A 26,864-nucleotide genomic window follows, 5' to 3' on the forward strand; every position below is an offset into this window, starting at 1 on the left:
AGCCTTTGACATTAATCATGTGCATAAATTCTTTGCTGAATAAGGAATGACTGAAATACGTACTTTAAGTATATTCTAAACTGAAGGAATGTATTTTATCATGTGGCTTCAAGCACGTRAGAAGTATAACACATGTTATATGATGTTAATGAAATGACACACACATTAAATTTTGGGGGGAGTGTTCACATCTTTAAGGACATTTCTGTAGCACAACCCAAGTTTTGTGGAATCTGTGCTCAAGTATACTATAGCGTGACAATTCTGTGGTGGACGCTTTCCTTAGGTTGTTTTGGCTCTGATTTCAGTGATATAAATTTCAGTTACTCCTCCCTTTCCATAAAAAATATGAAAAAGTTTTTTTAATCCTTGATGCAATTGGCTGAAAATCAAGGTCTAAAAATGTAATAGAATACTTTTTACCACAGAAGGGTCAAGCCCTTAATTATGTGTATGTTCTTGGGTGTGCTGTACATGCTGGAAGGATCACATTTTTTGTCTTCCTTCAAGCCAAGAATGTTTCTCATTGCTGGAARATATATTGTTTGCTGATGTGCAGAWGTGGAGAAGAGGGACTTCTCAATACTTGTATCCGTTCTTTAAAAAAAAAACAAGTTGTGTGTTGTTTTCAGAAACTTGGATTGTATCTTTAAGTATACGTATGGAAGAGTTTAGCATCAGGGTCTTTCATGCACATGTCTTTAGATGGTCTTGCACTAATATAGTTTCCAGTTTTGAACAATGAATGAAATATTTTGTTGACAAGTCTCAACACTTGGTATACTAGATTAATTTCCTTCCGTGTATCACTTGCTAAAATTAGAAGTAGTTTGAATGTATTCTGGAGCTTTAAAACTGGTGAGAGCTTTCTCTTTTATTCCTCAGAAGATTTTGTTGTGCCATCAACACTTTTTTTTTTTTTTCTTTTTTACTGCATCCATTCCATGTGCCGGGTTTAGCTCCCATTCAGGCTCTCCAGGCTCTCTGAGATTAAAATTTTGTTGACAAATTAGAAGATTCCAAGGCTTTCCTTGGTCACCTAGATCACCACTATTGCGATACTACTTTTTGAGTCTTTGGCTAAAGTGCAGTTATCCACTGAAGGTTTTCAGCAAGTACAGGAAGAGCAGCTTAGGAAGAAATCTTGTACTGTATTATCAAGAGCAATGCCTAATGCAGCGGTTTGAAACACTTGCTCTTGCACAGCCAAAACTCTCCAGAAGGTTGTGTACAGCTTCTCCACTTCTCTCAGGTTGCCTGATTGGACTCCTGCTGCAGAGCTTCAGTATTTCATGACAGTTGAGGATCCTCTGCTCTTTGTGGCATGTACTCCTGCTCCTCCTCTCTCAAATAGCTACCACTGCAGAGAGGACAAATCTGTTTTAATTGTGCTTGCTTAATTTATGCTTTCTGATCTCCGGAATCCATATGTCTTCCTCCCATGACATAACAACTGACCTTTATTAATAGGCATAGTTTTGGGCAATCCCTTTCAGGTCAAAAATAAATAAAATAGGAGGGTTTATTTTGTCTGTAGGGTGCAACTGTGAGTAGTAACCATGGAGATAACATCACTGGTTTATGGAGCTGTAGTGCCTCATAGGTTTAATATAAAATTATAGTCTCTCATAGGCACATTCTCTTTTTTAATTTCACTCAGGTATAATTAATAGATTTCTTMAAAGAGGAGACAGTTTAGTTATTTTATTTTACAATAGAGCATCAGAAATATATCTAAAAATGCAAGCTGTAGATTGCTGTAGAGCTGTATTAGTGGAACATGTTGTTAGATATCACCTATGATATAAAAACATTTTGGACCCTAGTCGTTAAACTTATTTGTTTCTGCTACTCTGACCATCCAGATAATGGTGCCTGGGGGACAAAACAGTCTTCTGCTTCAGCCTCTGCTCTCTGATACAGAATACAAAGTTACCATTACTCCCATCTATTCCGATGGGGAAGGAGTCAGTGTCTCAGCTCCTGGCAAAACCTGTAAGTACAAACTTTCTGCTTGTCTCTGGCCAGGATATGTATAAAGAAAGGCTTATTCTTTTGGCCTTTTTTTCCTTGACTGTAATAATGTATTTGAGTATAAACGTCAGTTTACTTTGCATGACTTATATGACTCGAGCTTTATATTACTTTCAATTCATTGATTTATAAGCAATGGGTTACTTATAATTATGAGATTATATTCTATGCTCAAATACTGTAAATTGGAAGAAATTTACTAAGGAATAAATTTGGTAAGTCCTTGATAGATAGCCCACCAAGGAAAACCCAACTAAATCAGAAAATAACATAAATAATGCCCATTGGGATAGAATTAAACCCACCACTGTACTGTTAGATTTTCTTTCGGGTGAGATCATTAYGTCCTAAAGGTCATTAGAAACACTGCTGAACTTTTTATAAAAGTGGTTGCATTATCTCTAGGGTTCTGACCCTGTACCAAAAGATTACTCGGCTCTAGCTTAAGTTCCCTCTCTCTTGTATGTTGGTAAAAAATCATCTCATCAGGCACTGCCAGTCAGGATAGTATAGTTTTATTGAATTATTCTCTTAATGGACGTAATTTCTGCCTTAATTGAAGTGCCATTTGTGCAGGCACTAAAATTGTAAAATAGTCCTCTGAATCCATTTGAAAGCTCTAGTGTTCACAAGAGCTTGATTTATACTTTTAAAACTCTTTAATGCATTTGGATTGAAAGAAGCTACGTATGTGAAAAATAATTATCTCTGAATTGTCTTATTTTTTTTAATGTTGGGACAAAGTTGAGAATTAATTTGAGAATTCATTGTTTATTGAACAGTTGCAAAGCTCTTAATTAAATCCTTAGTTTAACTTTCTTAAGTACATCAACATTAATCCACTGGAATAATGTGAAGGATGAATTTGATTAACACTTTCATTCTGACAATGTTACCCATAAATCTGAGGGTACTGGGTGATGTCTCTTATTATTTTTATGTGCATGTCTGAGTTTTATGCCTGTGCTTATAAGAGATACACTTGTTAAAGGACAACTTTGCTTCCTTTTAGTACCCCTGTCTGCTCCTAGGAATTTGCGTGTCTCAGATGAATGGTACAACAGATTACGTATTAGTTGGGATGCACCACCTTCACCAACTATGGGTTACAGAATTGTCTACAAGCCTATCAACAGTGAGTTTTTAAACTGATTTCTTTTTGTCATTTGTTTTTGTCTGTAGAGTGTCTTGACATTGTCCTTTGCTGAATTATGCTTAAAGCCAACACATTATTTGGTTGCAGCCTATAGAGAACAATTTTCAACGTTGTTCACAGAGCTTTAAAGTGCTATTAACTTAGATGTCTCAGTTTTTGAGTATAAAAGCTTCATAGAATCACTGAATGACATAGGTTGGAAGGGACTTCTGGAGATCATCTGGTCCAATTCCCCGGTCAAAAAAGGGCCAACTTAGAACAGGTTCCACCAGACCTCATCCAGTTGAGTTTGTAATATCTCCAAGGATGGAGATTTTAAAACCTGTCCAATCACCAGGCATCTGTTCCAATGTTTGACTACCCTCACTGTGAAATTATTTTTCCTAATATCTAATTGAAATTTCCTGTGTTGGAGGTTTTGTCCATTTCCTCTTGTCATCTTTTTGTTTGCCTCAGAGGAAGGTCTAACTCTATCTTCTCTACACCCTCCCATTAGGTAATTGTAGACAGCAGTAAGAATCCCCCATAGCATTCCCTTCTTGAGGTTGATCAAACCCAACTCTCAGTCTGTCCTTTTATGTCATTTTACCTTGATTTCTTCCATTTATTCCAGTGACTACCTTTCCCCCCTTCCTGTACCTCTGGCCTCTGGTTCTCCTATCCTTCAGCTTCCTTCTCCTCACAATGCAAACAAAGCTTTAGTTGCTTTGACTTTCACGTCTCTCACCCTACTCCTCCCAAATACTTGCCATTGTACTCGTTGCCCTGTCTGTCTGTGCTGCATCCTACGCCTGCCTGCATGTTGCTGGTAGACAAGCCACCCGCTCTCATTCAGATTTCTTTATAAAACTGTTGTCCTCTCCTGAGAGTGAAATAAGAATGTGTTACCATTAAGGGACTAAAATGTTGTCTGAAGACAATGCTGTCTGGTTTCTCAAGCGTATCCAGAACAGCTAAGAGAAACATGGCAAAGGAGCTGTTTGCAGTTCTGATTTGGGGATAGTTTTGTTCTTTTCTGTTTTCATTATCATTTTTGTACAGTATTAAATGAAGCTGTTGTATAAGAACCCCTTAGGGACTGTGTTGCTGGCTGGCATCTGCTGTCCCCTGTTGGTCCTGGCACACCATCAAACTAAGGAGATTTTGGCTGCCTATTTAGGGCAGTAGTAAGTCACTGAAGCAGAACAAAAGAGTCTTAACAGATGCCAGTGTCTAGCCCTAATGAATCCTGCTGCTGAATTTCCCAAGTGTGTTGTGGCATCTTTCCATACAAGGACTGTGCACTGTTCTGAGTAAAAGTAGAGTGTCTTTGTTTTTGTGTATGGTAAACAACAATGAGGCAGAAACTTTAGGAGTGCATGTAATTTTGGATAAGCCTAAAGATTTGTTTTTATTACCTGCAGATCAGTGGATGAGCAAATGATTTTTCTAATTTTTTTTTTTTTTTTTTTGCAGTCCCTGGGCCCGCATTGGAGACCTTTGTAGGGGATGATATTAACACTATTCTCGTTCTAAATCTCTTCAGTGGAACAGAGTACAATGTTAAAGTATTTGCTTCATACTCAACAGGCTTCAGTGATGCCCTAACAGGCGTAGCCAAAACCTGTAAGAATGATTTCATGCTGTTCACATCTCTACAGGCTGTTTTGCGCTGTAACTTCAGCTTTGTGCAGCTCCCTGAGTGAATTTTCACATGGAAGTCTTTCTCTGTTGTGTGCTAATTGCCTGCTGAAATAAAAGTCTCTTTTTTTATCAGACTGCCTCAGGCTTTAAAATATCCTGCTGGACATTAGCATGAGATGCATTATAAAGCAGATGTTACTGTTTAGCATTCAAGCATATTTGCCTAATAGTAGATATAAATCTCCTTAATGGAAATCTGTTTACTCTTTTTTTTTTTTTTCCTAGCTCCATGTATATAATTTGAATTAGGTGTTATACATCTAAGCCTTAGTTTTAAATTAATCTTTTACAGAAATATTGTTGTTATAATGATATTTTTATATTAATTGAATTTTAGCAGTGTTCATTAGTTGATCTTAACTAAACTGAGTTAGTTCCAAACCTTTGAACAAAAGATTCATATATATATATATATATATATATATGTGTGTGTGTGTGTATTTATACATACATTTTTTTCTTCTTCCTTTTTTGGATTTTCTTGACAGCATTTTTGGAAGCAGCTGTTGAAATTATTTGTTATAAATGAGTTGACACAAGTGTTTCACTGTAGTTCTTCTGTCACTTTCTCTTGTATGTCGTATTAGAGGAGTAAATCTACTAATTTTTTTTTTATAATTAATTTTCAGTGTACTTGGGCGTGACAAATCTGGATGCGTACCAAGTCCTCATGACTAGTCTCTGTGCTCAGTGGCAGCTTCACAGACATGCTACTGCATATAGAGTAGTTATAGAATCGCTTGTGGGTAAGTTACTAAATCATTCGATATGCACCCTGCTGTACGGGGTTAGGCTACAGCTGCTGTACCCAGAGAATTGAATTGTATGAATTAAGAAATTGCATGAGGTCAGACCTGTAGACTGGCTCCTGAAAGACTCTACACGTTAAAAGTTTCAGGAATGGAAGTAGCATTCCTGTCATTTTAGATCAAATAGATGTCGATAACTTGTCCTGTTGATGGGAGGGAGTTCTATCTGTCAGTAAAAGATAGGTGATTACCTGAGCTTGTCACTGGTGTGAGGGACAGAAGATGGATAAAGGATGAACTGAATACATCCAAGATTTTAAATAAAGCATCAATGATCACTCTGTAGATTTTAGTCTTGTAGGGTTAGGATGGACTTGAGGRTAGAAAGGTGGGGAAAGCTCTGATTGAATGCAGACCATGTTCAGAGTTAGGACAGGGTCCAGTTTTGTCTGTTCTCATTCAGTTGATGGTTAATTTGTAGTAATGCTACTCATCTGGATAAGCATGAGATATTTTTATGTGGCAACACATGGTGTCTTGACCCTTTCAGCTCAGACTGTATAGAAAGTGAATTATAACCTCTTATCACTCGCTGTCGGTCTCAGTGTAGCCAGAAGAGGTTGTGGAGAAAGTCACTATTTATGTAGACTAATTCTCTTATCCCCAGTAGACGTGAATGAGTTTTTTAATGGTGACAAATTAGACACTTGGATAACTTGTGAGAAGTTTAATTAATAGGTTCTAACGAGATCTATCAAAGCTCTCATGAAAAGTAGTGCTAATTTGACTGCAAAAAATTATGATCTTTTTTGTGGTATGGCAAATGAATGGTGATATGGTTTATTTGAAGGCCTGGTCTACAGACAAGTGCAGAAAGCACAGATCTTTGCTGACACAAGGCAGCACTGATTTTCTTCTCATTTAGGAGCCAGCCAATATTCTGCTTTCTTGGTACAGTGTTCCTTATCATAGAGAACTGCCAGAATTGTTTTAACTGAGCCAAGAAAGCCCAAATATTAATAGAATGAACAAAAGTGTGAACATTTGCTTCTTATTAACACCTATCATGAAGAGTTGTGATTATCAGATTTGTCCCATTCAGGCAGTGATCAATTATTTTTATACTAATGCAGCTTCTTCTGATAAGYGTCAGATGTTTTCTCCTTGGCAGTGAATGACCGTTTGGCATTTTTATATATCCTCTGTAGAATGTGAGATCAATTGCTTGTGTTTCACTATAATGCTTCCTTCTGCTACAGATTATGAATTGTGCTGAAGGTTTTCCTCTTATTATTAAAGTGTGCATTGTGCTATTTCCAGTGTTCACACTTTTTCAATTGTAGACATGTTTTGCAGTTGAGAATTTAACTGAATTAATTTCAGAACACTATAAATGCTATTCCTTAACCACCATGTTAAGTGGTTACTAGTGGAAGCTGGAACTCACTGTTTAATTCAGTTCGGCCTGCAATTACTAAGCACATTACAGACTCTGAGAACCAGAGGCCTAGACAAAGACTTCAGCAGAATTACAAAATGCAACAAGTCCTCATTAGACACTGATAATTTAGGACCAGATCCAAAGCCCATTGATGACTGCATTAGTGTTTTTATTAACTTCAATGCATGGGATGAAATACATCTTTTTTTTTTTTTTTTCTGCAAATGACACATCCCTCAGCTCCTACTTAATATGAAGGCTGAAATGTTGCAGAAGCCTCTGCACAGAGGCGAATTTCCAGAAGTCATCTTGTGGTTTATTAATTTATGTCTACCACTTGCCATTCATCTGCTGTTATGTCCCTTCTAATTTCAGACTTATGTTACACCATCCAATAAAACAGGATAGGAAAATGTGTTTTAATGGTTTCTTGTGTGATTTCAGATGGGAAAAAGCAAGAGGTAAATCTTGGTGGAGGGGTGCCTAGACATTGTTTCTTTGAGCTAATGCCTGACACTGAATATAAAATCAGTGTTCATACACAGCTTCAGGAGGTAGAGGGCCCTGCTGTGAGCATCATGGAAACAACATGTAAGTAAAATTGATCAGAGTTCAGCCAACAATGATAATGTTCTATTGCTTCTTGTTTCTTGCCCTTGACTGCAAATATGCTATTACTATGGAGTTTCCTTTAGCTGAGTTTTTAATTTTTCAGCTGCATTGTGACTCCTCCGCAGAAGTGCACAAAAGGCTGCTTCTTCCAGCTGATTCTTACACAATTGCTGTGTATTACTTGTGAAGTCAGTATTCACATTCAACAACTGTGTTGGGCTTCTTAATGAGAATGAAAGAGGGAGTATGAGTTACCTCCCTTAATAAAAAGTTCCATTAGGAGATTTTCTTAAAATCTGTGACTCTGTGAGAAGAAAAAAAACAAAGGTAAAGAAATGAACCAAACAGAGAAACAGAAAATTTTGTATCCTGCAACTCTTGTCCTTTAGTAAAATTTTAACCAGTGTCTGAGTAATTTAAAGTTAAATGGGACTTTGATACGCAATTTACTGATGTACTTTTTTTAAAAAAAGTATCTTGTTTAATTTTCAGGTACACAAAGCATGCAGAAAAACATGACAGACATGTATGAAGGCAGGATCTTGCTTTCATGGGTTCAAATACTGTGAAACAAAATACAGAATGGGCAGAATGAAATAAAACATTTTAATATCGTTCTTCCTTTCTTCTAGCCCACTTTCAACCCAGCTGATACGCTTCTTCTCATACTATGTTACTATACACCATGGTGCTCTTACCCTTCTCTCAGGGTACACATTTTTATCATTTTTCCCCTTCAAGTTGACCCTCCCATATCTATGGTTTCACGTAAGAAACAATTGCACAGATGCATGACTCCCACTTCTCATTTTTCCAACCCTCATTGTCATCTTCACTCTCAGGGCAGTGAGGAACAGGCCAAAATTCTGCTGCTTTTGGCGAAATGTGTTCCCTGCGCTCGGCAGTTAGGGAAGTTAAGAGAAGTACCTACCCTGGCCTGCGCATTCCCCCTTTAAGGAGATAGCAGTCACAGGCCTTAAGTTGATTTGAGGAAGATGGTTTATCATGTAGAAGAGTTACTGTATCACATCAGAAAAATGAACTGTTCAGACTGGCCTGTACCTCTCTGGTGCTGAGAACTGCCTTTCGAGTTACCTTACTGCAGTTGTGGCACCTTCTAAATGGAAGCTCCTGACCTTTCTGGGTCTGTGGAGGTCCCCAGGCATTAGTTACTTTGTAGGTGTTTTGGAGTCTTGGCCCTTTGCTTTGTTGAAGCCCATGGAAAAACTATTGGTTTCAAAGGGAGGGAACTTGGATGTGGAGATGAGTCTTGTGTTGAATGGCACTGGTCTTTCCCCAAGATAGGTGTCTTTCCCAAGCTGGTTGTATCTAACTCTATCCATTGTCTAACTATAACTGTAACTTGTATATTATAACAAACACCAAGTTCACCAAGACCAAGTTCAGTCTTACTTGAAGGAACAATGTTTAGTTACATCACCTGTTGTTTCTTATGTTAATTGCATTGAAAAATTTGGAAAAAATGTTGTTGGACAGAAGTGGGAACTGTTCCTGAGCTATAGATGTGGAAATCAAGCATGTGCATGTTATCTTTGAGAGTTCAGCCAAAACTGTGTTGAAATGCACTGAACAAAGCTCTTATATTCAGCAAAGTTGTCAATCAGTGATCATGTATTTATTCAGCTAGGTTTCTGGGAGGTTGTCATTCCAAAGCTAATCTTTATGTGAAGGGTGAGGAACCAGTTTTAGAAACTCTGTATAGCAGCCTTAGTAAAAGTCATGGGCATCAGACAACAGACCCACAGTCCTGTGGAGTTATGCTAGGAACCTCGTTTCAGCTGGAAAAGATGATAAGGTCTTCTACTGAACTCAGAAAAATCTTCATTTTCATTTTCTTCATCCTTCATTAAAGGAAGGGGCTGCTGCAGGGTCTGCTGTGCTGGGGAAACTGAGAAAAGGGGCAGTTCCTGTTGTAGCTCTGTAACACATTGTGTCATTCACATCACTTTCAGAAATGCAGCCGTTATTTGTTTTGTAACAGTGATATCCTTTTTCAGGTGGTCAGTAGAAGAGGACATTACATGCACACATTCACCTACCTTTTAAATTGCCTAACTAGTTTGTTAGAAATGAATCCAAAAAGGTAGAGGTGAATAGAAAATGCTGTGTCTTATGTAGTTAAAATATACTGGGCTTTTCTTTAAGCATTTTCTGATATTCCTTCCTTGTATTCGCCAGTACCGTTTCCAACTCAGCCTCCAACTTCTCCTTCAACAACACCTCCACCACCTACAATCCCTCCTGCGAAAGAGGGTAAGTGCTGCATGTGTGGGTTTAGAGTAATTTTAGGGTGTTGATGCAATGGCTTTCTGCTTCCGATACTATTTTAGATATGTAAGGGTCAGATTTCAAAACTCATTTGCTACAACTATACTATTAAGGCAGCTAGTTAAATGTAATGAGGCAAGAATCTGCCATCCACTATTCTATTGAAATTTGCAGAAAGGAGTATTAATGTCCRTGGATTTTCTTCTTCCAGAGCTCCTAAACCATACATATTTTGCAATGAAGCAGATATCATAGGGGAAATTAAACTTCTAAAACAGCATGATTTTTAAAAATATGTCTACTTTAGGTAATGAGAAAAGCACTGGCATGTTCATCCTCTCCTCTTTAAATGTAGACTTCTATTTATCATTTCAACATGTAGTGTTTCATATAGGGTCTCAAATATTTCTGTGAGGAGAGCGTTGTTGTTGGAGACTGAAGGCCAAATCCTTCAGCTTAAAGTTGGTGTACTAAACGGACTTACAGTGATGGAAGATTTAATCCATAAGTACAAAAAAAGACCTTGTGTGTGTGTTTTAGATCTGCATAGCAGCAAATGCTTTTTTTAATCCAAAGAAGAGTAATGAGCAGAAAACCAGAAATACAAGTATATATCTTCGTGTCCCATCCTCTGGATTTTGATGAACRTTTCTCTTCAAGACGAAACATGTTCAGAAACTAACCTTCCTTTGAGCCTCTTTGTTTCTGACCCCAAGCAGTACATTTGGATTCTGTAGTGCATTGGAGATTCCTTGCTGTAATGAGCAAATTCTGTGAGCAGGAGCACAGCTCTATAGGCCATTTTGCATAGAAGCATGTGGAATAAGATGAGATGGGGGAAACTTCAGTTGCTTCTAAATTACAAAATTAAGGGGGCAAACATTAGGCATTACAGATCTTAGTGTAACTTTTTGGATGGACTCGTTTCTATAGTGAAGCTCCACAGCTCATCTTGGGATTCCTTTTGGGCTCTGGGACTGTGTAAGTGAGTGTGTGACTTTATTTAACAACCTAAATAAAAAGAAAAATGTTTAGCCTGTTTTTAAAGAACTCTTAAGGCCTTAAGCTGTGGCCTGTGATAGAATCTGCCAGTGCAGACCATTCACCCCTTGCAGAGCTCAGCTGGTTATACACCTGCACTGAAATCAATGCCAGCAGGTCCATTTGCTAGTCTAAAGCCTTATTTAGTATTAGCAATTAATTAACTTTAAAAAAGAAAAAAAAAGTCTTTTTGTGACAGTTATGTTTTCTTAAGTGATTTATTAGGTTTTGTGAGGAGTTAAGGCATTGCTGTGATTCCCAAATACTTGTTGTTCTTTCTCAGTGTGCAAAGCAGCCAAAGCTGACCTAGCGTTCTTGGTGGATGGGTCATGGAGCATTGGAGATGACAATTTCAATAAAATAATTAGCTTCCTGTATAGCACTGTTGGAGCTTTGGATAAGATTGGTCCTGATGGAACTCAGGTAATCAACTTGTAGAGAGAGGGAGAGAACGTGCACTTGTCAGGGCATTTTACACAAGCACCAGGAGTGAAATGAATCAAAGTATTTGGCATCCTTTCACAGGTCTTTTGAAAATATAAACTATTTTGTGACAGCAGGGTTTTATTTGTTTATTTATTTTTAATATATACACCATATGGTGAAATTCATAACATGAATTTTGCTAACAGTGCGAAGGCTAAAAATCAGCTTAGTCTCCCCTAAATATTTCTAATGAGATATAGGTTGTGTTAATGTTTTTGGTTTTAGTACTCATTGTGGTTATTTATTTCTAAATAAGATAGAAATGGCTTTGGTAAGGAAAATTAAAGGTTCATTTATTTAAAATCATATGGATACAAAATTTTGAAATAAAGCATAGTATCTACAGTGATTATTCTATTGATGTATTTGTATAGCTTGTAGAGAAAGATGTTTGAATCTGCTCCAGAAAAGACTATTTGCAAATGTCTTACTGTTTTAAGTGTTACCTGTTTAATATGCAGGTTGGGATAGCACTGAAAATGATTTTTAATTTTTGCAAAGCCTGAAGAAAGTTCAGTTTTTGCTGTGTCTTGTAGTCTGGCTATTTTCCAGAATGTAGTCCATGGTGCTTCAGAAACCTCGTGTACGCTCATGCTTAATTTAAGCATGTGAATATGCTTATGAGGAAAATGTGCATGTCCCCTTTCAAATCAGGGACACCACTTATGGAATATGAAGTTTAATACATCTTTTGTGAATTGTAGGGACTTAGTATGTCCTATTGTAATAGACAGTCTGGACTCGTGTAGCAGCATATTTGGGAGAGGCAATGTCTTGGAATATGGTCTTAAGATATTTCTATTACTTGCTTCAGTATTGCTCCTTAACTGTAGGTTACTCATGTGTAACTATTCATTGATGGAGACTGAATAAAGTTCCTGCAGTTCTGTGTGTGAGTAACTGTAACTAGGATTATGCTTTTGGGCTGGATAGAGCGTGCTTTTGCCAAGATRGGTGTTACTTTTCTCATCCTGTTTGCTGCAAAATGAAATCAGAATGCAGTAAGTGGTTGCCAAAGCTGCAGAGAGTAAAATTAATCTTTATTTAGTGAAAGCTTTTTAAAAAGGAAAAAATATTCTGGCTTCAATTTAAGAATGAAGCAGAGTCACAAAATAAATTCTTGTTTTAAATGTGCTGATTCACTTACTCTTTGCTTATACATTGGGTGGTGCTTTAATAATGACCRTATCTTCTATGTGTGCAGGTGGCGATAATCCAATTCAGTGATGATCCCAGGACAGAATTTAAATTGAATGCATACAAAACAAAAGAGACTCTTCTTGAGGCTATTCAGCAAATAGCTTACAAAGGAGGAAATACAAAAACAGGTGAGAAAGGTCATGATTGTGATGCACACTTTCTCCCTCCTGCTCTCTCTGCAGCATTTCTTTTCCATTTGCTAAGTGGTTTAGGATGTCAGTGCAAAAGCAGTGATGATACGGTATCTCCCCACTGGAGATGAAAGGTTGGGCTCTGAAGTGTATTGTATTCCCAGGCAGAAAGTCTTTGGAATCTGCGGTTCACAGCTTTCACCCCCTGCTTCTGGGTCTTTAACCAACAGTGAGGTCAAGGATCAGTGGAGGGAGGGAGAGAGGGAGTTGGGCAGAACTGACTGTCTCTGGGAACTGGAGAAGGTGAGATGGGGAGTAATAAGAAATCAGCTTGGCAAGTGGAAAAGTGAGAGGGGAGAGAAGGTGGGAGGGAGATTGGAGAGCATGTAGGAAAACAGTGGACAGAGTGGAGGGTCTGTTTGGTTATAAGCCAGGACAGTTAAACCTCAGTGGTATGTTTAGGACTTGGGGCTGAGGGAAGAGGTCTGTTAACTGAATATAGTTATATTCTAATTAGCCCCTTAGGATAGCTCTCTGATGTGAAGAAATTAAAGATGACTACTGAAAGGGTTAAAATCTGTCTTAGTTGGAACCATATGTTTTATTACTCTCAGACTGCACAGAAATTTCTTGCAGCTGTTGCATTGCATCAAGTCTCAATAGGGTCAGAATGACACATTTTCCATTTACTCCAGAAAATGCTACAATGGCACATTTCAGTTGTTACCTTGTCTGTGCCCTGCAAGCCAGTAGGGGAAGATTTTGTTATCTCTAACTTGCACAGAATACCCTTTCTCAAATGTGTCATGTTCTTGAACTTCACCTTCTGGATTGAAGAAACTGATGACTGAAGCTATCAGATTTTCAAAGGCTAGGATCAAAATCAAATTTCTAAATCTTTATTTTAACAACTGCAGAATGCCTTAACTTACATACTGCTGAGCACCTGACATACATTCATAGCTAGGTGCTCAGCATTCTTCAGCCTCTTGATAATTATTCATGCATCTAATCATACCTCTGGGTAGGCAATTTTGAGACAGATTATATGGAGATATCTGCTTTTATTGGTATCTAACATATGATATGAGAAGCCAATAGAAATTGGATTTATTTCAAAGTATGTTGTCAATTTTTTCTGTTTCAGGCAAAGCCATTAAGCATGCAAGAGAAGTCTTGTTTACTGGTGAGGCAGGCATGAGAAGGGGCATTCCCAAGGTATTGGTGGTCATTACTGATGGGCGATCACAGGACGATGTGAACAAAGTCTCCAGAGAGATGCAACTAGATGGTAAAAAGTAGTTTTAAGAACTATTCACATTTTCCTTTTCCTCATTAATCATATTTGCCTAAGTTTGGACGAGATAAGGCTCCAGAAGGATTTCCAAGTTTAAATAAAGCAGATAGCAAATGCTGAGAAACTCAGAATATCAGTAGGGTATGGTTAGTTTCTAGATATTTTTTGTAACTAACATTACGGTTGCTCATTTTGGAGGCAGTTCCAGAACCATGTAGCACTCAATGGGATTGCTCACATGAGGAAGTATTTAGAAGACATGATCCTGAGAATATGCACTGTGAGCTGTGAAGTATACTTTCACGATTACCAGAAAATTGAACTATTTTGTTCTCTATACAAGAACTCTTTTGAAGATTCTTCTGTGTGTTCTTTTACTGTTTCTGAGCTGCTGCTTGTCCTACACTAATTACCTTTAGGATATATATATATTTTTAATGACTCTTTTAGTGCTTTAAACTATCACACAATGCTGCATTTCTAAGCATGAGAATTAGGTCAGTTATGTAGAAATATCTGTTAGTGAGGTTTGTATCAAAACCCCAAGTACACAAGGTGCCGCACAGAATGGAACTAAAGGATGGAAGAAAAAGAAGAAAAAATACATTTGTACTTTTTTATTTGCCTTTAGACTTTGGCAGCTATGAAGTTATCAACATATATTATTGGCTCCTGAAACTCAATGCAATCACTGACCTTGGTTGTCTGCCTGTATAATTACTAGAAACTGAGTGCTGTGCCTTTGTAAATAAAATCATACCACAAAATAACAGAGCACATATCACTTGTTTGAAATGGCAATCAAGAAAACAAATCCCAACTTTGTGACCAGATTAGAGTCTCTGTGTAAGCTGAACAAAAATGTTCAGCTCTCAGAAAAGTCTTGCAGATACCTCATTACATATTAGAGGGGCAGTGTCCTTGAAAGGAGAGGGCATGTGATGGGTATTCAGTTGCTGACTGGGATATGTGACCTTGGAAAATGACTTCCAGTCTTCCATTTCCTTTTGTGCATGTTKTTTGCTTAGGCTGCAGATACTTTGGAGTAGGTACTGACTACCTACTCTAGGAGATACTGTGTGTGATGGAGACTAGCATGAAGAGATGCTGATCTTGGATGGGGCATGGAGGTGCTGTTACAATATGCTAATCATAGTTTTGTTGTGCTAAAAGCTCTACAGAAGGTGATAAATAAATGTTAAGAATGTCCCTTGGGCCTCTTTCAAATTTAAAGAAAAGACTGCTTGACTAAGAGTAAGTTTGGGACTGAGCAGTATGATGATGGACATACAGGAAGAGTATGTCCATTGCCAGTATTCAACCTGATGTAGACAGATCATTTCTTTATCTTTTATGGAAAGGAAAATGTTGAAGAACTTTCTGTTAATTTGCTGTTCTTCAGTATATAGGATATGATTCCCATTTCATTTAAATTTTTTAAATCAGACTCAGGTTTCAAATTATATTCATGTGGAACATATTGAGCAGATTAAACCAGTGGAGTTTAATTGCTAATGACATGAGAAGCAGTAGCTTGAAAACTCTGATTAATGCATGACATAGAACAAAATCTGTAATTAAAAAAAGAAGAAAAAAACTACCCGAAATTAATTTCTGTGCTTTATATTTATGTTATATTTTATACATGGGAATTTTTGTGTGTAATATAAGTACAGCGTTAATTCAGAAAAGCATTTAAACACACGTTGACTTTCAACAACTGAATAATCTTAGCTGTCTCCAAGAAAACAGTTAAGCACTAACTTAATGGCTTAAGCATTCAAACAGCCAAAAGAAAAATTTTAGAAATCTCACAGAGACTGTATTGCCTTTATTTTAGGCTATATGAATGAATTTTCATGTGCTAGAGGAAAATAATAAAATTTCCACCTTTGTATTTGATCAGGAAAGGAGCCAGTGCAAATACAGTTGTTGTGTTCATGTTTCCACTCTTCAGAAGAATGACTCACAAGAGTGCTCTTTTTTCTTTTACAGGTTTCAGCTTTTTTGCTATTGGAGTTGCTGATGCTGACTATTCAGAGTTAGTTAATATTGGCAGCAAGCCCAGTGAAAGACATGTCTTCTTTGTGGATGACTTTGATGCCTTTACAAAGATTGAAGATGAGCTGATCACTTTTGTCTGTGAAACTGCATCAGCAAGTTAGTCATTTTGACTTATACTTGCTTCCAAAATAAGTGCTAAATATGTTTTTTTTTCATGAATATTAATTTTCTGTTAAAATGAATACCTGTAAAAGGATCTTTTTGCTGTAATTTAAGGCAGATATTATAACTCTAATCTTATTTCCATGAAGAACTAAGGAGATGAAGGTGCTGTACTTCAAAATCATTAATGGTTGTTTGCTATAAATCCAGAAGAGGTTGTCCAGAAATGGAAAGGAAAGACTGTGCAACAACACCTAATGGTTAAAGATCAATGATCCACACACTTCTAGGTGTATGCCCTCAATACGTTTCCTGATAGGCCAGGAAGTAGGCACAAGTGAATCACTTGTGATTGTATAGAGTATTTGTGCATGGGACTGTGAGTTATCAGAGCTGGGGAACATAAGAAAGTTGCTTGTGTCCTGTCAGTTCTTTTTTTTTTTTTTTTTTGACCTTAGACACTAGTTACAATGGTAGAGAGAACTTTGAAAGTTGAGAATACTGAACAGTAATATTTACTGGTCATTCAGGCTTGTATTTCAAAAGTGACCTCCTATTATGAGTGCTCTGGAGTGCCATATTTGCCACCCTGCATCTAGGCTTATTGTTTCCCCAGGGCACCTTCCCTGAAAGAGATTAGTATTGCTTAGTATTATAGCTTGCTTTCATGCCAGAAAAGAAATAAAAAGCAGGCTTACAGCTTTTTAAAATGTGTACACCCATCTTAAGGACTGTGTGCAATCCTGGTCTCTGTCTCTCATGAAGGCCATTGTGGAGTTTGAAAAGGTACGCAGAAGAGAAGCTAAAGTGATTGAGCTGGAACTAGAGTTGAGTTGGGATTGGAGAAGCTGCTGCCTCATGAGGAGACACTTAAAAGGCTGGGACTCTTCACTTTGGAGACAGAAAACTGAAAGAGGATATGATTGAGGTTTACAGATTCATGGAGGAGGTAGATAGGGTGAATGCAAAGGTATCATTCATTAAACCTAACAAATATAGATCTAGGGAGTGCTTGACTGAAACACAATAAAAGAAGTCCTTTTTTTACTGAGCGGGCAGTGTATTTGTTGCCACAAGAGGTTTTGAAGGCAGGTTCACTGTTGGGGATAGAGCACTGAGCTGCATGGACCATTGTTCTGACCCTGTGGGACACTCTAACAACCTTAAATATATCTTTCATTCTTTTCCAGCTTGCCCATTGGTATTTAAAGATGGCAACAATTTTGCAGGTACGGTATTTATTGTTCATTTTTGTTTCTGATTTATGGAATCATTTTCATTACCTGATTTTCACTATATTAGGCAATAAATTGCATATGTATTCCCCTTTTAGATTAACAGCTGGTAAACAGATGGTGATATGAAACTCTTTGACGTGACTGACTTTGTCTTCCTTTTCTTCTTTCCTATAATGCAGTATTAATTTAATTGAAATTAATAGAATGTTTATTTTGATGCCTTCCAGGATTTAAAATGATGGAAATGTTTGGTTTGGTCGAAAAGGAGTTTTCAGCTGTGGAAGGGGTTTCAATGGAACCTGGTACATTTAATGTTTACCCCTGTTACAGACTGCACAAGGATGCTCTCGTATCCCAGCCTACAAAGTACGTATTAACATATAAATTTTCCTAAGATAATTGTTCTGTGCAGGTGATTATTCATTTAAGGTGTCAGCATTTTCATCTCAGAAGAGCAGAGAGATTAGTTTATCTGTGTTATGCTAATGGATAGAAAAAGTGTTGTTGGCTCCTCAACCAGTTTCATTCAAAAATAGCAGGGGTAATAGCAGGTAAGCCCACCTGCTATTTTGGGTTTCCAATATGAGCCACTTTCAGGCTTGTGCCAGTTTGGTACCGAGCAATTTTGTATAGGCATATGTTGCAGCAGATTCCAGTACTTAGTAGGTGGTGAAAGGTGCCTCTGTACAACAGGATGAGATATCATAGAGCGTAGAATTGCCAATTTTGAAGAAGAACATCAGTTGAAGTTGTTTACGGAGGCTGACGTTAGACCAGTAAGGCTTATCTACCTGCATTTTCCCTATAGTGAGTGGAAGAGGAAGGAGCATCTTTGAAGTGTGAGAGAGATTGGGAACCTGATTTAGGTGTCCTCAGTCACTTTCTGCATAGGTCTATGTCCATCCATTGATTATAGAGGAAAATTATCCTCCCTATGCTAAAATGAGTCTGTGCGAATACCTTCCAGCACCTCCCTGGGAGCCGGGACATAGTTCAGAAACTGGGACTGTGTCCTGGGAGAGATAGGAAGGAGGCGATGAAGAATCCTCCCATAGAACTTTTACAGACCCTTCCTCAGAAATAAAGTGATGGGAAACTGCCTATTTCTTCTCTGAGGAGCATGTGTGTTGTGCTTGGTTCCTCCGGTCCAGTCCCCCACTTCTTGTTAAGTGGTACCAGAAAAAACAGTAGCCATTCTGGATTAAACATGGGAGGAGTTGATAAAAACTAGACTTTAGCTGACAGAACGAACAACAGTGGGAAATGGCTTTTAAAGTTTATTTTAGATGCCTTCTTAGTCTTTTTGCGTGATTACCCTGTTATGTTCCAGCTGGAACAGCTTCTTGGAGCTTCTGTGTCATATTGATGGCTTCTCCGTGTTTGGATTCCTTCTGGGGTTAGAGGAAAGAGAATTTACAGGGATTAGCATTTCTCACTTCTCTGTTTCCCTTTCTGTATCTTTCTAATTGGATCTGCTGCATTTATATGGTCTTCTCTAGCTACCATCTCAGCACAAGCTTACTGACTGCTTCATTAAGCTTTCAGTCCTTTTCATGGTTCAGAGAATACCTTTCTCTTGATGATCTACAGGTATGTCTGAAAAACACCATTTTGTTTCTCATCTTGTCTGTGCGCTGAACATCATTAATGTTATTCTCCTTTTTGAGCTCTGCGTGCCCAGACCCTGTGTTTTCCCCACCCTGCTTATTGAATTCTCCTTCCATTGCTCTTTTTTATAATGGTGTACTGCAAGGCTTTGTCCTTTTACCTATTCAGTTCCATCTCTGCTTTCTCCCTGGGAAATGTGCAGTGTAGTGTCATCTTTGGTCATCCACAGGCCACAGTGGGGATTATATTAATCATAGAGCACATTTAACTCTCTTGCCAATATGATTCATATCTATGCATCTTATAAGAAATATTTTGGATAGAATGGCTCATGCTTTGGGACAAGAAACAGATAAAATAACCTCTTCAAGCTTCCTTTAGACCCCTCTTCTACGATTTTAAGTAATCAGAGTAATTAACATTTTCAAAATACAGGCAGTAATTTCAGACATTTCTTTGTCCATATGTCCCACCTTGGGATTTGTTAACCAAAGCTTAAATTAAATTGTAAGTACTAAATAACAAATCCAAACTTCAGGAAATGAAATCAAATAACATACTTCTCTTATATCATAAACTTCCTATCCCTTTGCAAAAATTCTAGGAGACCAGATTGTGTTTCCATATGCACAGTCTGTTTTCACTGCATTTTGTTACGTGTTGGCTTTGAAAAGTATAAATTACATTCCCTATAATTTATAAAGCTTCCTGTAACAGTCTCTGCTATTCCTGATTGGTTTCTATCTATTAGCGATGGCTTAACAACAAAGGACACTTCTGTTGTCATTCATCTTCCAAATAACTTTTATTCTTGTTGTCCGTTAAACCAGACAAAAATGGAGGTCTTGCAAGTGGATACTTTTTTTTTTTTTAATTCATGTATTCATTTCAGCTTTACTTCAAACTGAATTCAGATTTGATCTTCAAATTTTAAATTAAAAAAAAATTAAGGCCAATTTTGTAAATTTCAAAAGAAAAGAACACTCTTCCATTCTCCACGAGTGTTCTCTTGATATCTATCAGAGCTTAGGTTCTGCTTACACTTATTCATGTGGCTTCTCACCTTTGAGTCCAAAGACAAATATGGAATAATAGAAAACACTTCTAGTGAGCATTGGTGATTTAAGGCTTGCTTCAATGTTTATAAAACATTGCTTCTCTTGCAGGTATTTGCATCCCGAAGGCCTCCCTTCTGATTACACCATTACTTTTCTCTTTCGTATACTTCCTGACACACCTGAGGAGCCATTTGCTCTTTGGGAGATTTTGAATGAAGAATATGAACCACTGGTTGGAGTTATTTTAGATAGTAAGTATTTTGTGCCTTATCCATGATTTTTTTCTTTTAAGTGTATGATTGATTCGTTCTGTGGCCAGATTCATTATTGCTAGTGTTTTAATATGTTACTAGAATAACTACCTGAATCTTGAAGGTGATGGTCTCTAATGGATTTTTTTAAACATTAAATTTACTTGAGATTAATTTGGAGTTAGAGTCAAATTTTGAGCACACTGCTGTAAATTGGGAGTAATAATACTGAAATCCAAAGAGTTCTACTAAATGTAAACTGATATAACTGAACTCTGATTCCTATTCATTTGCTTATAAAATTTCCACTGCTCTGGATCTGGTTCGAATAGTGTCTGTCTTGTTATATGCCAGTGGGACTGAGAACAGGATATATGTAGAGGCAATGCAGCCTGCTGGATAGCAGACTTAGAGCTAGAGACATGAACTCTTGATGACTCTCTTTTCTACATGGTTTGGTTTCCACAGCTGTAAAATGGGAATTGTAATTTGGAACATTTCAATATTTACTGTTGAAAAGACATAGATATTATGATAGCTGTTCTTTATAGCTGCCAATTTTTCTTAAAAAAAAAAAAAAAAAAAGATATATTAGTACTGTTTTTTCCATCTTTCCTAAATATTTTTAGATATGTTGCCCTGAAGTAGGTGGGACTAAGGCTTGAGGATAAGGCTTCTATAGCTTGAGGATCTGTGCCTCAGTTCTTGCCCAAGGCCCGCAGGGAGAGGGTGGGAGAGTGGGATTGGGTAGGCAAGCATGAGGTGGGCTCCCAACTATTGGCCCATACTTCCTCTCAAACTAGGAAAGACCATTTCCGTGTTTGAGGTTTTTTGAGGTTTTCTGTGTTACTTTTGGGCCAGTAGATCACATATGAGCATGCTTTATTGACATTTGATTGCAAGCCAATAATTTGACAAGTCTGACAGCTTACAATCAGGTGCAGCATGGGTGTATGAAGGGAAGAAGGTGTGTTCGTGAAAGACACTATATCATGCCATCTGGGAATGCTAAGATTAGAATTATATTCAGCAAACAACCCAATTCAGATTTAACTAGAAAATTAAGAAATAGCTTTGCAGTCATGTAGGACTCACAGCAGTTTAGATGGGTATCACTGGATCACAGTACTGAGCTTCTGGTCTTTCTCTTAAGCTAGGGGCGTTTGGGCTGGGATTGTTCAAGTACTGTGAAGAAGTTTTGGATTATGTTTATTTCTAAATTTGAAGCAAAATGGTGAACTGGCCTCAAACGTCACCTGGTGTTTCTAACGTGGACATCTTTTTTTCCACACAGAATGAATTTTCATTCATAACCAAATTTCAAAATGTTGAACAAAATGATTTTTTTTTTTTTTACAGTTCTACACAACTCTTTTTACATTTCTTTTAATAACTTGTCTTGGAAAAGAAAGCCAACATCTTTGATCTTCTTTGTTAACAAAATTGACCCTGTCAAATAATATATTGGATCTTTTACTCCTCTTACACTGAACACTTCTTTTTAATTCTCACACAGATGGTGGTAAAACTCTGACTTTCTTTAACTATGACTACAAAGGAGATTTTCAAACTGTAACTTTTGAAGGTCCTGAAATAAGGAAGTTATTTTATGGGAGTTTTCATAAGGTTAGTAATGGTAATAGAAAAATACACTCTGGATAAAAGTTTTGGAATTCCTTTTTTATGTTTTGAAATATTCTTGCATGTGATGGGCCACTGACAAAAGGAAGGCATTTTACATATTCAAAATCATCTACCAAACCATCTTAAAATGCTTTGCAATACTGACTTAGTATTAAACAAATGATTTGTTTTATGTGGTGAAGCTGGTGTGTTTAATTTTGGTTTCATGCTTTGTGCTTGTATTTTAGACTTGATTAAAAACTCTTGCCTTGAAAAGTAATTTAGAAATAAATTGGGCTTTCCTTTGAAAGTTTGGCTTGGAAATGTCACCTAAAATGAAAAAAAAAAAAAAAATCCGGCTAGAAATAATTACCCTCTTTTTCTTTTTTTTTTGACTGGTGTTGTTGTTTTTAAACATATTTTAAGGGCTATGCCATGTTGAACTTTCCTTGGCTGTTAGAGATCTCATAACATTCTTTCCAAAAGGAGATGAAGTAACGGTCAGGTTGCAGCACAAATTTGTTGAGGAAGGCTTTGTTGCTCGCTTTCATTCCTGATGTTTCTACCTTCCCTAAACAAAAAAGAGACTGTGGATTGAGTGATACTATTTACACAGGTGAACTTTGCTAGGTTTCCTTTTTAGTTGATGGAGGGAGAGAGAAGGTAGGTCAGAGCAGGAGTCTAATTTTGATTCTTTAAGCTTAGTCTAAGTGAAGAAATATATAAGCCCTTAGCAAATCCTCCTTTTATGTATTTTTCTGCTTTTAGAGTGGTGAACCAGGCTATACATGTGTTTGAAAGGCACAAGAGGCCGTATGCATAGCTGCTTTTCAGTCATTTAGTTCCAACTCAGCTCCGAGCAAAATAGCTACAGGACTTCTCCATGGCCGTTCTCTCCTGCACCTTGGGCTCTGATCTCCTCGTAGTGCACCAGCTTAGAGCAGCTACTCCATTTCTGCCTGCTCTTCATCTGGTCTCTCCCCGAAAGAACTGCTGTTTCTTTGCTGAACTGAGAGCTTGCTAGTGACAGGACTGTGGTTAGGATTGTCCTTGCAGCTTGGGTGTATCCTTACTGCATCAGGGCTGGATAGCACAGCGTGAGTCAAGGCAGACGGAAGAAGCTTTGTTGCTATATTCTGCTTTTCTGTGCTGCATTTCATGTGATTTGATTTTTTTTTTTTTTTTTCCTGGTGTAACAACTTCACTGTGAAAGGTTTTCCTGTGTGGTAATGTCTAATTTACTGAGTAAATCTCACTGCTTACTTTTGGCTTTTGCAAGTGGCTATAAAGGATATATTGGTGAAATCCAACCCTATGTAGCAGGCTCATACAAAGCCCAGGAATCATTAATGACCACATAAATCAAGGGTTCTGTGGGATCTGGGTGATATATGAACCTTGTGTGGGTCTTTTGTAAGGGATAAATTATTTTCTTACTGAATAAATTATGGAAAGTGCCAATTTGTACACAGATGTTCCATAAGCAGAGAAATAAGGTGAGTTCATTAAAGAGATTAGAATCGTAGAATAATTTGGGTTGGAAGAGACCTCTAGAGGTTATCTAAGTCATCTGCTATGGATTATTCTCTCAGTTTTGGGAGCAAACATTAGGAGCTGATTTCAGAAAGTCCCTCTTTTGCCCAGTAATTTAATATACTCTGTGCACTACTCTGTATTTTAAAGCATCTTTTCTTTTGCTTAGTTGCATGTTGTTATCAGCAAGACTACAGCCAAAATAATTATTGACTGCAAGCAAGTGAGTGAAAAGACCATTAATGCAGCAGGGAATATTAGTTCTGATGGCATAGAAGTACTGGGGAGAATGGTCAGATCCAGAGGACCAAGGGACAACTCTGCACCGGTGAGTAGAACAGCAAATTCTTTAAATCATTTGAAAAATCCTAAAATGAAGTGTTTGGGATCTGTGCAGTTTGTTTTAAGCTGAAGTAGAAGGAAAGCATATTTGAAACAGAAAAGTTTCACACAGAAATTCTGTGGAACCTGTAAGAGTTCTCAGCTTGAGCAAAATCTATTTTTGACTATTCTAGTAAATCACATCATGGCTAGATCATCACTGTTCAAGTGTTATTCTCAAACACACACAGGAACACAGACATACGCTCAGATATGGCTTGTGCTCCAAACAGTGTGCATTGCACAGAGTAATACAATGTATAACTCATTTGCCAGAAATCATTTAAATTTGGGGTTTAATGATAATTGTTCTCAGTGACTCTTATTCCTTCTTACGCTTTATCAGCCCCAGTGCTTACTGTCTGTTCATTAAATGCTTGAACTGGTTTGACACAGACTATCCCCAAGAGCCCCTGTCCTAATATATCTAGTTCTTTTAAAGCCATTAAATATTAAAATATTGAAAAACGTGAAAGATCCTTTCATTCCTCTGAAATTATTCTGCTAGAGGCAATAATTGATCATTCTGCTTGAATGGCAAGCTATGGGATTCTTCCCATCTTGCCTCAGGTGTCTTTAAGAAAGTATGTGTGTTTTTCTCAGGTAGCTTAGTTGCTGAAGATTTGACAGACTGGTGAGGATCTAAGGAAGGCTTATTTGCTGTGCAGTGTTGTTTGCCCATTTTCTTTCAACTTTCTTGACCCTAGAACGAGGTTAGCAAAGAATGTGAACCTTGAACTCAAGGCTTGATTTGAATAAGAATGAGGTTTCAAAAGTGTGTGTACTTTTTATTTTATGGAAAAACTCCGTTTGTGTATTTACTTTTTATTGTATGGAAAAACTCTGTTTAGTCAAACATATACCCTGAGAATATGTCTCTATGTACAAAAGAGAGCCTTTAGGCCTCAAGTTTATGGATAATAACAAATATATCAAGCCTGTAAAGGCAATTAAACAGAGCAACCGTTGTAGTCACATTCCAGTAGAAGCAGAAAAAGGCAAACAAAAAAGCTTGGAATTAAAGAAGGCTTTGTAAAGAGAAGTGGAAAGAAATGGTGGCTTTTGTTGGAACCTAAGAATCTATAAAAGATAAGTCAAACTACCCACTCGCTGAAAAATCTGGTTTTGTTCGAATGAACTGTACAGCTTACGTAAGACTACAAATAAGTAGCTGAAGGTGCAGTTTTACTCCATAGTACTCGTTGGATGCCTTCAAGTGTTACTGTATATACCAAATTATAGGTGGGTTGAGAAAGCATCCAAATACTGTTCTTTAAAGTCTCTGTTCTGCACATTATTCGTATTGAGTAGCACTTCTGTGAAAGGTTACATTTAAGAAATGATATTTTATCTTGTGCTAAAGGTGTTCATCAGAGGCCCAGGTTTTTGCGTAAGTGATACTGTTTTCCACTTCCTCAGTTCTTCATTGTAAAATGGGATGATAATACTCTGTCCCTCTATGCAAGCACCCCAATTCAGAGTGGTTTTTTGTTTGGTTTGGTTTGGGTTTTTTTGACACTGTCAAACTCAGACCGTTAACAAAGGAGCGGGAACACATTCAAATGTTAAAATTTATGTCATGGAGCATGGATGTGTCATAGAAATAACAACTACTGCAGCAAAATTTTATCAGAAAGTGACATTTAGTGGGTAAGGTCTTTCCTTTAAAATCTAGTGGTTTCCAAGAGCAGGTTCAAATTTTTACAGACTATCCAGTATGGAAAAGAGACAACAGAGGGGATATATGATAAGTGTCTGTAAAGTCATTAGAAGCTTGAGGGAGATGGGTAGAGATGGATTGGTTTCTTCCATTACAAGAAATAGTGGACACTGAAGGGAGCTAGTTGGAGACCGGCGAATAGTTTTTCACACAAGTAGTAGATTTGTCAGCTCCTTGCTGTAGAATTTTGTGGATGCTATATATGTATTTAGATTCTAGGGAAGCCTGGACAAATTCATGGAAAATAAAAGTATTGGGTGTTACTAACTAAAGAAACAAATCTGGGGCAGGAAGCCCCTGAGCCGAAAGTCTTTGGAAGCTAGTGGAATATAAGGCAGAAGTATGACTTATAGTCTTGCACTCCATTAGATACCACTTATGCCACTGGTGCATATGGGATACTGGGATTTAGTCTGTTCCAGTATCTTCCCATTCTTAAGGGGGTTGTGAAGCTGTGCATACAACAGAAATTCYGTTATGGAAAAGATTTTGAAATTTGTTATGAATTGATATGATAATTGGATTTTTTGGATAGTTCTTTTTTTATTGATGTTCCCTTTTCTTTTGTATCTGACTTGTTTTACCTCCAAGCGTATGCACTGTTAAAAAGGTGACGTCATGTTGTCTGCTTTTGAAAATTCTTGCAGAGCTATAGTCTGAGCAGATCAGGATGGGCAGACTTTTCTGTCTTACTGGCTCCGCTTGCAGGATTGGGAGATCGAGGAAGCGAAACACTATGAATACAGAGACTTATGAATAAATGTTTAACAGCAGCAAAGAAAGCTTTGTTTAGTTATTTAGCTTGAGTCAGACAGAGCGACCCACATAATATTTTAAAATCAGACTATTGAGTCATTCAGCATTTAGATGCATTTAGATGGTGAATACAGCAATTCAGTGAATGTCTGTTTGCTCCTTATTTTACACCAAAATGTTTCATCACCATGGTTCTCTAGATTGTCTAATCCATAGAGAATGAATGCATATGCATGCCTATGTAAGGCTACATAACTTTAGCCAATACTGTCAACCTTCCGTTATTCAGGCAAAAAGAGTAGGCTGGGATGGACCAGTTTATGGAAAAAAATGGCCATACTACTGCTTCTAAATCTGAGCTGATTTCTGCACAACCAGCTCAGGTGTTTCTGCACTCCCTTGTGCATCAGA

General features: G+C 37.4%; 1 protein-coding gene across 1 annotated transcript in view; it reads left to right on the forward strand.

The window, feature by feature from the left end:
- Nucleotides 1-26,864, forward strand: part of COL14A1 (collagen type XIV alpha 1 chain) — a 134,157-nt gene that overhangs the window by 69,866 nt on the left and 37,427 nt on the right. Inside the window, exons 19-33 of the mRNA XM_026055693.1 lie at nt 1,866-1,995; nt 3,047-3,169; nt 4,646-4,795; nt 5,503-5,619; nt 7,508-7,654; nt 9,875-9,949; nt 11,289-11,428; nt 12,696-12,819; nt 13,970-14,113; nt 16,115-16,279; nt 17,476-17,514; nt 17,751-17,889; nt 20,298-20,440; nt 21,957-22,066; nt 23,766-23,924. Coding sequence (XP_025911478.1) covers nt 1,866-1,995; nt 3,047-3,169; nt 4,646-4,795; nt 5,503-5,619; nt 7,508-7,654; nt 9,875-9,949; nt 11,289-11,428; nt 12,696-12,819; nt 13,970-14,113; nt 16,115-16,279; nt 17,476-17,514; nt 17,751-17,889; nt 20,298-20,440; nt 21,957-22,066; nt 23,766-23,924 — 1,905 coding nt within the window. The remainder of the gene's footprint in view (nt 1-1,865; nt 1,996-3,046; nt 3,170-4,645; nt 4,796-5,502; nt 5,620-7,507; nt 7,655-9,874; nt 9,950-11,288; nt 11,429-12,695; nt 12,820-13,969; nt 14,114-16,114; nt 16,280-17,475; nt 17,515-17,750; nt 17,890-20,297; nt 20,441-21,956; nt 22,067-23,765; nt 23,925-26,864) is intronic.

Source organism: Apteryx rowi, unplaced genomic scaffold (genome assembly GCF_003343035.1).
Source record: "Apteryx rowi isolate R43461 unplaced genomic scaffold, aptRow1 scaffold_125, whole genome shotgun sequence".
Lineage (NCBI taxonomy): Eukaryota > Metazoa > Chordata > Aves > Apterygiformes > Apterygidae > Apteryx > Apteryx rowi.